The sequence below is a fragment of the Protomyctophum parallelum genome (genome assembly GCF_964188405.1).
Source record: "Protomyctophum parallelum genome assembly, chromosome: 16".
In the NCBI taxonomy this organism is placed as follows: Eukaryota; Metazoa; Chordata; class Actinopteri; order Myctophiformes; family Myctophidae; genus Protomyctophum; species Protomyctophum parallelum.
The window spans coordinates 12772923-12790663 of NC_139711.1; the positions used below are offsets into that span (position 1 = coordinate 12772923).

The 17741-nt window shown below is 42.0% G+C and overlaps 1 protein-coding gene across 2 annotated transcripts in view; it reads left to right on the plus strand.

Moving 5' to 3' along the window:
• The first annotated feature begins 6837 nt into the window (after positions 1-6837).
• The window catches only part of neurl1b (neuralized E3 ubiquitin protein ligase 1B), a 30122-nt gene continuing 19218 nt past the window's right edge, over positions 6838-17741 (plus strand). For both annotated transcript variants that reach the window (XM_083785890.1, XM_083785891.1), the window contains exon 1: positions 6838-7150. In XM_083785890.1, the coding sequence (XP_083642016.1) occupies positions 7120-7150 (31 nt within the window). In that variant the 5' untranslated portion in view covers positions 6838-7119. The remainder of the gene's footprint in view (positions 7151-17741) is intronic.

Consider the following 17741-nt stretch of genomic DNA (forward strand, 5'->3'; position numbering starts at 1 on the left):
AGGAGTGAGTTTCTGCTGCTCGTAAAGAGCCTCGTTAGATGGAGATTTGGGGACAGTGTGCATTATCTGTTTTCGTCTGAAGGCAACAGTACCCCGAATTAATTTATATTTGGATCCCCATATTAAAATATATTTGCGCCATGGATTTTTGAGGCGCGCTATCCCCTCCAATGATGATGTCATATGTCATAGATTATGTCATATATGGCAGCCAAGTCGATGGGATTTTTTATGTTTGACGATATTACAGTGTTTGTTTAGAGCACTTATGATTAGGGATGTCCCGATCGGATCGGATGATCGGAAATCGGAGCCGATCATGTCATTTTCAAATGATCGGGATCGGGAGAAATATTTCAATAATATAGTGTGTCTAAATAGGCTTGTGTCTAATGTAAATCTCAAAGAAAGATAAAACAATGATATTTTGTGTAAAACTGTAATGTTTATGCTTGATTCCAGCAGTGGCAAACACTTGGTCTCAAAGATCATGCAACAGAGACGTTCACAGAGGCGTGAAATAGACCCATGATGAAAACACATGAAGGCATATCCTGCCCCGTTGTGGGCAGCGGTGGCCGAACGGTTTGCGGAGCGGTCTTGATATCGGAAGGTCGCTAGTTTGTATCCCCGGACCGGCACGTTAAAATTACCACCGCTGAAGTGCCCTTGAGCAAGGCATTGAACCCCTACCATGAAATGTTCTATGAGCAGGGCCTGGCTGTAAACAAGTTCTTGAGCTTAGTCCAGTTACCCTGGGTAAATATAGTAACTTTGCTTTGCTTACTTTGCTTTGCTTTGTAGTTGGCCTACTATCTATCTCTGAATGATAGCCATGCAAATGGTGTTTTAACCTTGACTTCAGTTCCATAAGCTGTAGTTGCAAGATTCACTTAATCTAATTAACCAATACATCATTATTTTTGCTATGATTCCCTGCTTTCATATGACATTACAAAAGAAATCCACAATGACAGTCCTTCTAGTTCTAATAAAAGTAGTCACATATTTTTTCCTTTGAATAATTGAAAGGCAACAGACTAGACTAGAGTGACATAAGTGTCTATAAGTGCCTATAAAAATATAAAGATCGGATTGGGAAGAATCTGTATCGATATGTCTAAAAATCAAATGATCGGAATCGGATCGGGAGCAAAACAACGTGATCGGGACATCCCTATACTTATGATGTAAATAATTTGCCAGCCAAGTCTATGGACTTTGTTTGACGACGTAAGACGTCATGTGGCCGATTTAAATTCAGTGGGCGACCCTCACTTCACACGAGTATGGGGGGCACGGTGGCACAGTCGGCAGTGCTGTCGCCTCACAGCTAGAAGGTCCTGGGTTCGATTCCCGCTGGGGTCGCTGTAGGCGTGCTCCCTCCCCCACGTCATCAGTGCCCATACCATACCCGAGGCAGGGTTGGAGAAAGGGCATTTCTGTGTGGAGTTTGCATGTTCTCCCCGTGTTCCCTAGGGTAGGTACCCTCACACAAAACATGCAGTAATCCTGGTTTCTAAACTACCTCCCCCTGAAAAGAAACAGCTTGGACTCCTCGTGCATAGAAGGAAGCATGAGGTCAGTCTGCTGCCCCCCCAGGTTGGCAGAGGCAAAATCATGGGATAAATATTCTTTTTTTTAAAGAGTATGATTTCTTTGTAAATAGTAGATCTACAAGTTTGTAGATGGGCTATATAAAAAAATCACACTTGTGTGAAGTGCTCATATCATCATACATCATCACATTCCGGACAATCAATGTTGGCGTCCTCAATTTTCTGTCCTCACTTTTTATCCTCACTTTTTAAGCCCTCAGCCAATCAAATCATCACTATGGGGTACACACCGACACACAAAGCTGGGCATAGGTCATTAGGCGCCCGTCAAAAACATTTACTGACAAAGTGGCCACTGGTCTAAGGACTAGGGAGAGAAGTTTCCAATCCAAACGGATATAAATAGATGCGGTTTTTTGCGCTCTCTCTCTCTCTCTCTCTCTCTCTCTCTCTCTCTCTCTCTCTCTCTCTCTCTCTCTCTCTCTCTCTCTCTCTCTCTCTCTCAGTACACAGATATGGCCTGTTTTCTGTGCCGTCCCCCCATGCGTTCATTCTGAGGCGTGTTTCATTTGAGCCTTCGGTCATGTTGCTGTCAGAGCAGTATCGCTCTGACAGATCTGTGTTAACAGTGTCCAGAGGTCAGGGATAAGGGCAGCGCTGGGTTGTAATGTTATATGACAAAAAACCTACTGACACACTTTTTTTCTATTTGTTTACATTTTGTATAACAATCCATGGTCCACATTCATTGTACAATGGGCGGGGGCATACAAAATAGCCGATCTACAAAAATAAAGAAAGAAAGAAAGGATTGTTCGTTAATCGTAATCAAGGCAAAGGATTGGAATAATCATAGTTTAATGGCATAATCAGTGGTGTAATGTAACTAAGTACTTTTACTCAAGTACTGTACTTAAGTACAATTATACTAAAATACTTTGTAGTCTGCTCTGAAGAAGGCTCTGCCGTTCTCAAATAAACATGAGAAATTGCATCTGTGTCAGTCTTGCATCTTTTATTTGGAGTGCCGCTTTTTCCATTTAGTTGGTTTAGTTATAGTTACTTTGTATCATTTGATTATTATTATAAAACATACATTAACCACTTTGGCCCTGTATACTGTACATTTTGGCCATTTGAAAATAGCCGAATACATCTACAAGCTCACAATGCGTCATGATGTGATGCATTGTGAGCTTGTAGATCTGCTATTTTCATTAGGTTTTTTCTGCATAATGAGTACTTTCGTACTTTAAGTACATTTTGATGTAAATTATTTTGTACTTTTACTCCAGTACATTTTTAATTCCAGACTTTTACTTTGTAACAGAGTACTTCTATGTTGCAGTATTGGTACTTTTACTAAGTAAAAAAAGTATCGATGTGAGTACTTTATCCACCACACCATGGCCCAGCCGTGGGTTACACTTGTTGCCTTGGCTCTGCATGTGTGTTTACTCAGCGACCTTGATTGCAGACTCCATCGCTGCCTCGCACTCACTTCCTGCGTTAATCCCCACCTCATTTGTGGCACTTATTTCGTTAGTTCTTTCTTTCTGAGGCGATGAAGGGTGGGCGTGGAGGAATTCCACGTCTCTGCCTCAGCTTTGCCCCCGAAGACTATTCTCACAAGGCCCATATAAGTGAGCCACCATATCCTGAAGACTATTCTCACAAGGCCCATATAAGTGACCCACCATATCCTGCCCAAAACAAACAACGTCGAGGAGGGACAAAACAAAACGCTTTTGTCTTTGGGCTATAATTAGCCAGAAGGGGGGCCTCCTCGCCCCCAACAATATTCTCTCACAAGACTTATTTGACCTCAGAGAGAGAGAGGGAGAGAGAGAGAGCAATGAGATCACATATTGCCTTATCGGCCTTCAGGGACGGCCAGAATTATTTTCTCTTCTCTCTTGATTCACAGAGGAGAGGATAGAGCAGTGAATCGAGAATCACCTTTATTTGGCACATCACTGGTTTACAGGTGTAAAGAAGTGGGTGGAATTAGTTTTTGTTGTTCTTCAGAAAGGGAGAAGAAAGAGGAGGAGTAGGGGGGAAGAGGGAGAGTAGGGAGAATTGTTTTTAGCAGATCTACAAGCTCAAAACCCGTTGCGAAGCTCTAAACGTGGTGCGAAGCGACGGGTTTCCGTTTCCACTTCTTGGGTGCCTCATGCATGTGCCTGGTCCGACGTACTAACAGACGTATTAACCCTAACCCTAACCTCACAGGGATGTCACGGGTTAATCTTACCCTGCCACGGGTTAGTTTTAACCTGCCAAGCACGTCGGGAGCCTCAGGTTAGTTTTAACCTGCCACGGGTTAGTTGTAACTGACCACGCATGTCGGGAGCCGCGGTGTTGTCGGACTAATGCCTGTCGGACCGTTAGTAGGCTATGTCTAACCAACGTAATCGTATGCACCCCACTTTTGAATTTGTCTGTAACTCCGAGAGTGTAGAAACGGAACCAACATTTGCTCTCTCAGATTTATGGGGGTCCGTGGCCTAATGCATTCCCAAAAAACTGCATGGCGGTCCTGAAAATTAAAATGTTGGAGAACCCTTGAGAAGCTGGTATCAGCTGATTAGCCCGCATCATGTGCTCCCATTATGTTAATTATAATATTTTTATCCTCCTCTAACGTCATTGTTCTGCAATGGCACTTCCTTTGCACACGGCCACACCCACCACAATGGGCTGGTTGCCATGCCTATTGCTTTTGTCATCTGCAAGCTTCTCTCTAAAGCCATCGGTCATCCATTTTTGGCTCATGGACCCATTTTTATGCGTCACAACTTAATCTCTCAATTATTTTAATATCTCCTACAAAAAAAAAATCTTAGAAAAAAAAGCCTTCAAACCCCTCCAGAAAAGAATCATTCTGAAATGTATTTTATTCAATGTTTTACTCCATAAATTAAACAAATAATGACGAAATAGATGTGACACTTTGTGAGCTTACATCTGCTAATAGTAGGCCATAAGTGGTTAATAATTCATAATGTCTTTTTATAAGTTTGGGTTCCAGGGACAGGGAGACACCACATTTATCTTGTGGGTTTTGAGCTGAAAGGTTTGCAGACCCCTGGTATACAGTTATGTCTCTCACACACCCGCAGGCTTCTGTTGCACACTACTGTAAACAAACATTGACGTCGTGAGACGCCATGTGGCTAGTATAAATACATCTTGTGGATGATTTGGCTTCATACAATAGCGCCCCTCACTTCTTCACTTCACACGAGTGTGATTATTGTTTTGTCATTGTTATCACAATTACGATAATTGTGATTATTGTTCCATCCCTATAGCAGAGAGGCCCCTGCCTGCCCTGGCTGGCCCTGCTGCTCTCTCCCAGGCAGAGTAGAGCCATCATGGACACGGTCCCAGGCTGCAACAAGCCCCGCAGGGCACTACAGTACAGGGCCCAGCCAGGCTCCAGAGAGAGAGAGAGAGCGCTGCTGTGTTGGTTCAGAAGGCAGGAAGCAGCTTGTGAGAGGAGCCCAGTGGTCAAGGGTGTGGGAGGAGGAGGGGAGTGGAGGGGCTTCATGGGAAAAGGGGGATTTCCTCATATCGTTGCTGCCGGGCAAACACCTCCTATCTCCATATTTCAACTTCTTCTTCCCGACAGCAACGATATGGCGCTGGATCAGGACACTTTTCAAAAGTGTAATCTATGTTTACATTTGGAGCTCTGTGCAGGAGTTCTAAAACCTTTTCATGTCAAGGACCCTCAAATTGATATAGATATATATGCCCGCAGACCCCCATCTGAAAATGTTTTGTTTTGTTTAGAAGAGAAGAGAAGATTTCTGTAAAAAAAAGAAAGAAATATATATATACCGGTATATATATTAATTTTTTCAACATTAGTAACGTCCTCCTGGGGGATCCCGAGGCGTTCCAAGGCTAGTTTGGAGATATAATCCCCCCATCTAGTCCTTGGTCTGCCTGGGGGTCTCCTTCCAGTGGGACCTAGGGAGACACTCAGGAGGCATCCTTACTAGATGCGAACCACCTAAGATGACTCCTTTCCAGGCGAAGAAGCAACTCTGAGTCTCTCTCATGTGACTGAACAATCTCTAAGGGAGATACCAGCCACGTACCAGTCTGAGAAAACCCATTTCGGCCACTTGTATCCACGACCGTATTCTTTCGATCATGACCCATACTTCATGACCATAGGTGAATGTTTCCAAACGTTTTAGATATTTTTTGGTGTCCCCAGTAATCAATCATTCTGTCGGTTACAAATCAAGAACTTTGTAAAGATTACAAATGAGTCACCATCAGTAAAGCACCAGTTACAGCACCACCTATTCCAGTTTAGTGTGTATGCATTTGGCCTAATCTGAATGATTATTCATTCAAATTAGGTTTGAAGACTTGATTAGAATAGTCAAACTGGTCAGATGGGGCTTGAAGACCGGTCTATAGCCTCAGCAGGGCGATGGAGGAATGCATAAATATGACACATGCCAGACTACCAACATCAATCAGTCAACAAGGCAATCCTATAGTGAGCTGGAGCGCTGTCTGCAGTTTCATGAATATGTCTGGAGAGTCATGTACTCCATCGCACAGGGCGCTTCATGCCAAAAATAACTGCCGGCCCGTTATTGTTAACTTGTAGATTTGTTCTTCTGTTGTTGTGGCAAACAACACCGGGCGTGGCACTAGGCAGTGGATGACAAAATGTATTTATTAATACAACATACATAGGCCTATAATAGCATCAAAATCAGTTTAACCACTTTAACCTCTGTCATACAGTGTATATTTGACAAAGCCGATCTACCAGCTCACAGCGCCAGCAACGCTTTGTGAGCTTGTAGATTTGCTGTATTCAAAACAATCAATTGACATTTTTTGAAAATGTTGACATTGACATTTTAACGACACAAATCTACGGGAGGACGGGATCTCCCTGGGACAAAATATTTTCAAATGGGGAGGGGGGAAAGGTTATTGTGGAATACGTATATTAATTTTAAGGTGGTCCTTGACATGAATGTTTGAGAACCACATGTGTGTACTGTGCACTATACTATAGTATACTGTATGTATACATGAGGCTTCATTTACTGTCTGTCTTTAAAGCCAAGTCGTGCAGAGAGAGTGAGAGAGAGAGAGAGAGAGGGAGAGAGGGAGAGAGAGAGAGAGAGAGAGAGAGAGAGAGAGAGAGAGAGAGAGAGAGAGAGAGAGAGAGAGAGAGAGAGAGAGACTACTAAAGAAGGGAGAGAGGGGGTCTCTACTCTAGCTGTGCTGTGCGCCAGGCTGTATAGGCAGTCAGCGGTAGAGCTGTCGCAGAGATAACAGGAGCGTGTGCTGTGCATGGCTTCGCTTCGTGCGAGAACATGCACTTAAATGTCTAACCGCGTCCACTGTCTTCATTATTACCCAGCTTGAAAAGGGGAATGTACAACTACTAGACAGACACTCATCAAGCAAAACGCGCGTGAAGGAAGGGGGGATAAATGGATGGACAGAAGAGCCATATTATTACACACGGAATTATTAACTTGTCAACCGGTGAGAGGAGGAATCGCTGGATATAATGGGCAACACGTCACATAAACCTTTGATAGGTAAGAAGGAGAGCCATTAAGATATCACTTAATATGACAGCTTGCCTTAACGTCGCTTATACGCGCGGGTTTATTGCTCTGTTTGAGGACGTGAAGTAAACCCGAGACCGTGCTTTTTATTTGCACGCGGCGGGGATAAAAATGTGTCTCGTCCTATTAATGTTGACGACTTTGTGGTGGTTATTGTCGTGAGTTGTGTCATTGTGTGGACATGCTGGCCATGTCGCTCCCCAGACAACGGTGTTCTTCTGCAGCCACGCTGACGCGCACAGCACGATGCGCTTCGTGCGTAATTCTCATTATTGTCACAAACAAGTATGATTTAGGTTCAGAATCAGAACATATAGTCTGCTGCTGATTATCAAACCTTTTCCACTTCATTCATTGTCAAGGACCGACACATTTGGCCGCGGATCCCCATCTAAAAACTATAGCCAGCCAGGGAGTGGAGTGGACGGTGTGCATGGACCCCCTATTTAAATGTTTCAAAGATATGAACACATGAAAATTGCAGACATATATTTGTAAGCTCACAAATGCGTTGCGAATCTTGCGATGTTACATGTGAGCGTGTAAAGTAGCCTATATATTAGGCCTATATATCTATAGGGTTAAAGTGGCTAAACTGGTTTTGACGCTCCTTAGCCTACAGTATAACTCATTTAGCTGTGAGGGGACCACTTGGAACCCCGTCAAGGACCCCTGGGCTCGTGGGCTGGGGGTCCCCGGACCCCACTTTGAGAACCACTGATTTAGAAGTGCTGTTTGTTTGTCACACAGAGGAATGCACTTTAATTTAAATACAGTCGTTTTTGATTGATTGACTTACTGATGTATTGATTTATTGAATCCAATTAGTCAACAAATGTAAACAGCACAGGTAGCCTATACAGTAACAATGTTTAGGCTAAAATAAGTACACTATACTAAAACATGTCCTGCAGGGACTTAATTGTTGCCATTGTGGTCATTATGTTTTTATTAACAGTTACTTGTTGTTATTGTGATATGTGGAGCCAAATCAGTGGAATTGCATGCTTTTTCTTTCATTTCATTAGATGTACAATCTATAATGTGAATCAATTAGACCTTCTAATTAATTAAACCATTAAGAAAGATAATTGAATGATTGAATGTTGTTCTGGCATGTCATCCATAACGCATTGGGTATGCTACAGTACATGTATCTGGTGCTATTAGATGACGTACAGTCTGTGTTTTTTACATCCAACAAGATGATTCAGTTATGCTGGATCTAATAAGGCTACTTTGAAACATTTGTTTTTCCTCACAAGCCTATAAATTGCTATTAGAGCAATGCTAATGTTATCACGTCATTGTGATCTCTTTATTACATTAATATACTGTATCATGCATGGGCTACTTGTCAAACCTTTTCATGTCAAGGACCCACACGTTAAAATGTATTTGGCCATGGACCCCCCCCCCCCCCCCCCCCCCCCCCATCCACTGAAATGCTTGTGTGCCAGGGAGTGGGAACCCCCAAATAAGATTTGTTTTGTTAAAATGTTTCAAAGATTTGACCCAATTTTCTTTTGAATTGTCTTGGAAAAGCAGATAGCTTGTAGGTTGGGTATTTTCAAATAGTAAACACATTTTGATGTTTATTTTTCTGGGGACCACCTGGAAACCCCTGATGAACACTTGAGGGGTCCCCGGACATCCACTGCATTAATATTAGCCAGTGGTGTACTGCATAAATACATTTACTCAAGCACTGTATCATTTTGAAGTATAATTGTACTTTACTTGAGTATTTCTAATTCCCAGTACTTTTAGTTCTACTCCACTACATCTCAGAGGCAAATATTGTGTGTTGCGGCATATTGTGAGCTTGTACATCTGCTATTTTCAAATGGTTTTTTTTATACATTTGAAAACTTGAAACGGGACATTCTGCATAATGAATACTTTTACTTTTGGCACTTAAAGTACATTTCGCTGCCAATATTCTTTTGTACTACTTTTACGCAAGTAGATTTTGAATTCCAGACTTCTACTTGTAACAGAGTATTTCTACATTGCAGTATTGATACTTTTACTTAACTAAAACATTTGAGTTCCTTTTTTTCCCCACCACTGATTAATATTGACTGTCAGGCAGCTTAGCCACCCGCATTGTTTTGGACTGGGTAAAGGATGTCTGCTGGAGTAGTGGACACTGAGGAGGGCCAGAGGGTTTGGCAAGGCTTGGCTCTGCAGGGCTAGTTGTGTGTGTGTGTGTGTGTACACTCCATCAACTGTGGAACAATCGCCTATCAAACCTATTAGCCCTGTATTTAGAGGGCTGTGTAATGTATAGGCAGGGTGGCTGAGGCACAGCTGTGTGTGTGTGTGTGTGTGTGTGTGTGTGTGTGTGTGTGTGTGTGTGTGTGTGTGTGTGTGTGTGTGTGTGTGTGTGTGTGTGTGTGTGTGTGTGTGTGTGTGTGTGTGTGTGTGTGTGTGTGTGTGTGTGTGTGTGTGCGTGCGTGCGTGCGTGCGTGCGTGCGTGCGTGCGCACGGCCGCACGTCTGCTAGTATTAATGCTTGTGAAAGCCAAATATGGCCCCACAAGTACAGTATAGTAGTGTCATGATGCATCGGGTTGTGAGGTTGGCTATCTTCAATTAATTTTAAACGATGTGCCTATAATGACTGATTGATTATCAATAGATTATATTTTATTAAATTATGATATATATATTTTTATAATCAATCAATAGGCTACATCTATAAAGAGTGAAACTGACCTGTGTGCAGTCAGTGCATCTCGTGATTGATCAGGCATTTAATTTGATCAGTATAATAATGATTCATAATGGAATCAATAATGGGAGTTATAGCAGCAGCAGTCAGGAAAACAATAGCGTAGGAGCACACGCCAATAGTGAAAAGAAAGGAGGTCGCACAGATGCACAGCTCGTAGCCACAATGCAAGTTGAACTGAGTCTGGTTGTTTTGGACGGTAATGACCCCCCTACTGAGCTTGTCGATCGGCTATTACCTGTGAAAACTTTTCTCACAATACGAACACTGGGGTTTAAGTGGTTAAAGCATTATGTACAGACAAATATGACCGTGGCAAAGACTTAGTCTTGTCCGTGGCAAAAGAAAGAAAATATTTTCTTTTTCACACACCATTATAACGTTTTTATTTTTAAGTTATGATTTCTATTTATCATAGACTCCATTACTGAATGTCAAGTCCCCAGGTTTTCTTCAGAATATGTAGGACAGTTATTTACTATGACACCATGGCATATTAGGAATCCTACTAGTACAAGTGGTTCTCAAATGTTTTATTTGCAACGACCCCCTTAAGAGTGTACAAATGGACCCGTAAGGGTCAATTTGGTTCCATTTGAATACTCTCAGAGTCATTCAGGGCTAGCGCTTAGTGTTTCTCATAATATTATTGTCCTCTCATTTCGTCTGTCCAAAAATGGGCATGATGACCCCTGAGCATCACATGACCTCTGAACAGCTCCCGGCACTGCTCTCTTCTCTCTCCTCTTCTGGAAAGTCACAACCACAATCAGCTTTGTTGTCACATTACAGGTTTACAGCTGTAAAGCTGTTATGTTATGCTTTGTCTTTTCTTTTCTCTTTTTTTGTGGGCCACTCATTTCATTATTTCTTAATGCACATGGATTAAAGTCATCAGTCACCATGACTGATTTCTTTTTTTTATTTATTCTTTATTTAAGGACATCCACAATCATATTATACAACCATTTTTCAATTAGTATTTATTTGTCCACAGGAACAAAATAATAAATAAAATAAAGCGTATGGGAGAGATAGATGATGTGTACATAAATGTTAAAGTATAATACAATATAATACTCATAGGAAGACATAAGAGAGTATTTGAAGCTGTGAGCAATAATTAAAATAAATGAGCTTGGAAACTCAATTTATTTTATAGATTGATTGATTTTTTTATTGATAAAAACAACCCCATAATGTCTGTCAAAACAGTGGAAGTGCTTCTGAGCTTATTTTCTTCTTTGAGTGTAAATGTGTGTGTAAACTCGCATTTCAGCCAGAGACATACAGAATAATATAATCAATAATAAATTAATTGATTACATAGCAATGTACATATAAAAAAGTACTGTTAAATGGAACCTCGTTAACGTGTCTGGATGCGACAGAGGAGGAGGATGTCATCCTGTTTTGAAGAGCGGTCCACAGCTGACGCTGGCTGTTAGCGGGGGTGACCTATTGTGCTATGTCTTTCATCTAAGAATGGCAACCCAGTTTCTATATCTGTCTCTCTCTCTCTCTCTGTATGTAGTGCTGCTTAAAGCTGCCAGAGTTGCAGCCCGCTAGTTGAGTCTCTCAGACATACTGTACACTATAGTGCCACATGCCGTATAGGTTCAGGTTGGCCGACAACCAGTGGTAAAATCCTCGACCCCGGGCAGTGCTCAAACACAGGTGATCTGTCAAATTGTACTGGAGTACTTGCTCTCAAAACAACATTTAAACCCCATTTAGGACGGGAACCCATTTTGGGGTTTTTGAGCGGTGCCTAAACGCTCCATTACGCAGCAATGTGTATGTGTATGTCTGTCTCTGTGTCTGTATGTATGTCTGAGCACGGACAGCTGCAACACCTAAAGTGGCCAGTAGAGTACAGCACAGTGTAAAGTAGCACAGAGTACACTACAGTACGAGCCCTGGGCCATTCCTGGGGCTCTGGATGTGTGGGGGACCCCCGGGGACGCCCACACGGACCCCCGTGACCACCGGGCCGGCACCCTGGGCGCGTTCCTGGGGGCCTGGATTCATAAATGTATAGTTGCACCGCTCATTTCACACAAGTGTGATTTTCCTTTCAAGACGGGAACCCTTTTTGGCAGGGTTTAAAGGGATATTTCACTTTCAAATAAAATAAACATAAAAATAAATGAAAAAAGTAATGGAAGAATCAAGGCCCCCTCACGCATTGAATGTCCTAATCACCTATGTGTGAGGGGGCTGTGATTTTTCCATTACTTTTTCCATAAATTTTTTATATATTCTATTTGAAAGTGAAATATCCCTTTTAGGCGATAAATTGCGTATATCTGGGTATAGTTACAATAAGATAAGTGTTCTCAAATAGAAACTCACATTATCCACAGAATATGGGTAAAAACATTGGTAATTCCACAGATGAACCAGACGGATTTCAATCCTTCCAAAATGGGGGATTTGGCATTGCACCTTGCATCTGTGTCATTTTAGTATATAGCACATTGGTTGGCTATTCAAAAATATCAGTTTATACATTAAGCTTGTAGATCTTCAGATCTTAAGCTTGTAGGTCCCAGGAATAAGACTCTGGTCTAAATGGGTTAAAACAGTGGATTTCATATCAAGGCCCAATAGTTATTCTGCATTTTGAGCCACGGACCACCATTTGATGAGATTTAGCCTTGCAGACCCAAAACTAGAAGAATATGTCCACAATTCCATGCTGTATTGATGCTGGTATTTGGTACCATAGGAGAGATAACAGGCAAACGTTGATCAAAATAACAATTCTTCTAATTCTCTAATTGTGTAGACTTCTTGTAAATTTACTTAAGTAATGGAGATGTTTAACAATAATATCTATAACCAGTGGCCCCGGACCACTGGTTGAGAACCACTGGTTTAAAATGTGTGATGGGTGGGCCTCCTCTAGTCTAGTCTCTGTCAGCGAGGTGACAGAGTCTCTCTCTCAGACTTACAGAGATGATGTACAGTACAGGCTTAATGTTGGCTGACAACTTTTATACATAATAATGTGTCCAGATGCTGCTGCTATTGGCAGGCAGGCAGCGCAGCAAGCAGAGTCTGATCCAACGTCAGCAAAATGATCGTTCAGTTTGTGATAAAAGCATGAAATTTGGTACACGTATAGCCAAAGGCATTATACAAAGATTTGGATGTGGACCCATCTTGAATTTTTAACAAATTTGAAGTCGGTGGGGCAAACGGTTCTTGAGTTACGTGGATTACAGATGTACAGACACACACAGACTTGAATATATGTCAATGGGCAATGCCCATTGGGTTTTCTTTAGATGATGGGTAAGAAGAGAGAGATGTGATGTCAGGTGGTGTGGGCTAAGAAGTGGTCAGGGCTAATATAAAGTATATGAGATGTACAGTAAGTGCAAAGAGAGATGGTGAGGGAGGGAGAAAATTATTTGTACCAATTGACTAGACATTAGACAGTAGTGTACAAACTGAACGATTCATTGATATAGTGGAGCTAAGCTGCTGTACTAATAGGGCGGACAATCTAACCACAAGGCCACTGAGCTTTAATTACATTTGACTTCAGATTATGAATAAAAAAACATACATTAACCACCTTAGCCCGATTTTGTACTTCGGCTACAAGCTCACAATGCGCAGCGATGTACAGTATGAAGATTTTAGTACTTTTACTTTTGGTATCTTAAGCATTTTTATGTCAATTGGCAATACCGTAATACTTTTTATTGTATAGGCCTTTAGAGTTTTTTTCTATATTGTGGTACTGCTATTTTTACTTAAGTAAAACAAAATGTTGTACATGTACATTTGTACATCTTCCACCACTGTCGGAAGGAGAGAGAGAGAGTGTGTGTGTGTGTGTGTGTGTGTGTGTGTGTGTGTGTGTGTGTGTGTGTGTGTGTGTGTGTGTGTGTGTGTGTGTGTGTGTGTGTGTGTGTGTGTGTGTGTGTGTGTGTGTGTGTGTGTGTGTGTGTGTGTGTGTGTGTGTGTGTGTGTGTGTGAGTGTATCGTGTGTGTCTGTGTGTCATTGCGTGCGTGTGTTTGTGTGTGTGTCATTGCGTGCGTGTGTTTGTGTGTGCGACTCCAGACAGATCCGTTTGAGATGTTACAGATGTTTGCTCCTGCTTGCCGCGTGAAAGACTGATTCATATAGTTGTATGTGCGTCGACTTAGTCTGCACGTCGCGGCACAACGCGTTCCGAGCTTGTGTGGATCGCCGACCCTGGCACGCAACCGCATATAACTGAGGCTTCACAGTTTAGAGTGCAATCAGAGATAATGTCTAATTAGTGAAATGTGCTGTGCTACATTTCACTGCAGAGTGATCGTCTTTTCCCCAAAACACAATGAAGTAGCTGTCCAGGCAGAAACCTCGTATTTCCACATTTCAACTTTTGATGTCTTTTCTTTTCTTTCCCTATAAATGAATGCCCTAATTCTGTGGCTCTGAACCTTTTCATGTCAAGGACCTCCACACAACTCTGAGAGTGTACAAAAACAAATGGAACCATTTTCATTTAGAATCCATTTGTCCACTACAAACACAAACCTGTAAGGGTCCATTTGGACCCGACCCCCCATGGAACCCTGAACCTCACTTTGAGAACCTCTGCCCTAATTCTTCACACTGCAGTGTCACAAAAAAAGTAGCAAAACTAGCATATCTACAATCTTGCAAAGACATTAACTATACAATGGATCAATTGCAACCTACTGTAGGTTTTTTCTTCTCTCTCTCCGAGTAACAGCTTTGCCTTTGGACATACAAGGATTTCCTCCCGAAAGGGAGGATGATATACTAAACAGAAATACAATCACTCCAGAGGGGCCTAGCAGAGAGCTGGGTGGGATCCGACCGGGATGTATACCCACTACCCAGCAGCCAAGTTTCACCAGGACTTTGTTACTGGATTCGCTAATGAACGCGACGACAAGAAAACATATTATCTCCGGTCTTTGGATACTGGATTTTAAACCACCCTTGAACAAGGCGCTTTGATGTCAAAGCCAAATTAGTCTTAACTTTTTTTGTGTAAACTACTTTTCAGCTATTAGCCTGCAGGCCATGGTTCTGCTGCTCTTTGTCATCATTTAACAGCCGTCACTCCTTGCGTTGGGCAATCATTACATGGAGTTCTCCACTATGATAGATACTGTATATATTGTAATGAGTGATCCGAGAAGCTCAGTATCAATTGATCAACAACAAAAAAAACATTGATGTGCTTTTCCAACAATGTGCTTCCCTTTAATTTAACATGTGTTTCGTTATGTGCACCACATGTGTAAATTTAGACTTATAACGTAACTGTCACATTGGACAAATCATGTCAATCTGTGTGTGACAATAAAGATGATTCTGATTCTAAGACCAAACCAAAATGTTGTGATATTGAAATTCATCATATCATATAGGCCTACAGTAAGTACGGCTGGACAATATGACTTCAAGTCATCATCACGATTATTTCGAACTTCGATCTCGATCAATGATTATTAAAAAAATATAGAAAAATGCTCACAGGCATGTATCATAAAAAAAGAAAATAGACTAGCCTGTAAGTGTTCATTTGAAACCCCCTCAACAAACCTAGATGATCGATGCCTGTACCTCACTTTGAGAACCATTACAATAATGTGAAAAATCTCAAGTAATTGTGACAGGCCTAGTTAAGCACCACTGACTGTTTGGAATGAAGTTAGTAGTCTCAACAGCTTTCAATGTGTGTAATGGATTGGTGCTTGCAGAGGTCAAGTCCTGTGAACTTTCAGTGAAGAGTAGAAAGATGTTTGCAGTTTGCACTCAGGCTCCGGCATCGAGTGTTGCACGGAGCAGTTTGATTTGATCGTTGGGCAGCCGCTGTAGCTTGAACGGCTGCTAATCTAGGTCCAGGCTGCACTCGAGGCCTTGATGTGTTGTGAGCTTGTAGATCTGATAGTCTCAACTGATTTTTTTATTATTTGTTTTTAAAGCCGTAAATGGACTGCCCCCCCTGTATTTATCGGTCCTCCTGACTCCTCATGGACCCATACACCCCAGCCAGGGCCCTGAGGTCAGCTGACCAGCTGCTCCTAACTGTGCCCAATACCAATTACAGGTCCAGAGGCGACCGTGCTTTTTCAGTGGCCGGCCCCAACCTCTGGAACTGTCTGCCCCTACATATCAACCTCTGGAACTGTCTGCCCCTACATATCAACCTCTGGAACGGTCTGCCCCTACATATCAACCTCTGGAACTGTCTTACCCTACATATCAACCTCTGGAACTGTCTGCCCCTACATATCAACCTCTGGAACTGTCTGCCCCTACATATCAACCTCTGGAACTGTCTTACCCTACATATCAACCTCTGGAACTGTCTGCCCCTACATATCAACCTCTGGAACTGTCTGCCCCTACATATCAACCTCTGGAACTGTCTGCCCCTACATATCAACCTCTGGAACTGTCTGCCCCTACATATCAACCTCTGGAACTGTCTGCCCCTACATATCAACCTCTGGAACTGTCTTACCCTACATATCAACCTCTGGAACTGTCTGCCCCTACATATCAACCTCTGGAACGGTCTGCCCCTACATATTAACCTCTGGAACGGTCTGCCCCTACATATCAACCTCTGGAACTGTCTGCCCCTACATATCAACCTCTGGAACTGTCTGCCCCTACATATCAACCTCTGGAACTGTCTGCCCCTACATATCAACCTCTGGAACTGTCTGCCCCTACATATCAACCTCTGGAACGGTCTGCCCCTACATATCAAGTCTGCTCGCTCCGTAGAGGCCTTTAAATCTTTACTTAAAACTCATCTCTTCTCCCTGGCTTTCAATGATGTTTGACCAAATTAACGTCTTCAATATTTCTCTTGCTTTGATGTTGTTTTACTATGCTATTTGTGTTGTTGGTATCTCTGTATGCTTGTTTTTATGATCTTGTACAGCACTTTGGTTGACCTTTTGGTCTTTGTAAATGTGCTCTAGAAATAAAGTTTGATTTGATTTGAACTGTCTCAACAAGCAAGAAAGACTATTAATCACCATGCCTTGTTCTTTTTAAGTATGCTACAACGAGCTGTGGGCAAACGCACACACACGCACGCACGTACGCACGCGCACACACACACACGCACACACACACACACACACACACACACACACACACACACACACACACACACACACACACACTATAGTATACTTTTGTACTTTTACTCAAGTACATTTTGAAAGCTGACTTTTACTTTGAACTTTTTTACTTCTACATTACAGTATTAATACTTTTACTTAAGTAAAACATTTTAGTACTTTTTCCACCACTGGCTATCACTCATTTAGCTCACATTAACACCTAGCACACCACACAGGGTGCAGCCAGTGTTGCCAGGTCTGCTCATTATAAGCGGCTTTGGGCTTCTTTTTCTGTAAAGTTTCGTGTAAATATTGGTGGTATGTGTTTTGAGGGGCTTGTTTCCATAAAGTGTAGTCGCTTATTTGGGCTTGCTTCCAAATACTTTCATATCATGGACATGGAAATTATTATATATTTTCTCCTGAATTGAGTACATGAGGACACCAATGGAAACAAGCTGAAAGGCTTTCTTGGTTTCATCCTTTTAGCAGACCTTGTTGTATTGTACTGTACTTCCCTGTGCCTCACATTTCAAGCTTGTGAATTTGCTACTTTTGATGCTTTTGTGGGACAATGTGGTATGATCAAGTAGTCGGGGATTAATTTACAACACAAAAAAGCTGTTAGAATATCTACGATATATATAAGTGATGATATCTGATATCGATAGAAAAATAAACACCCGGCAGATTTCTAGAGCAA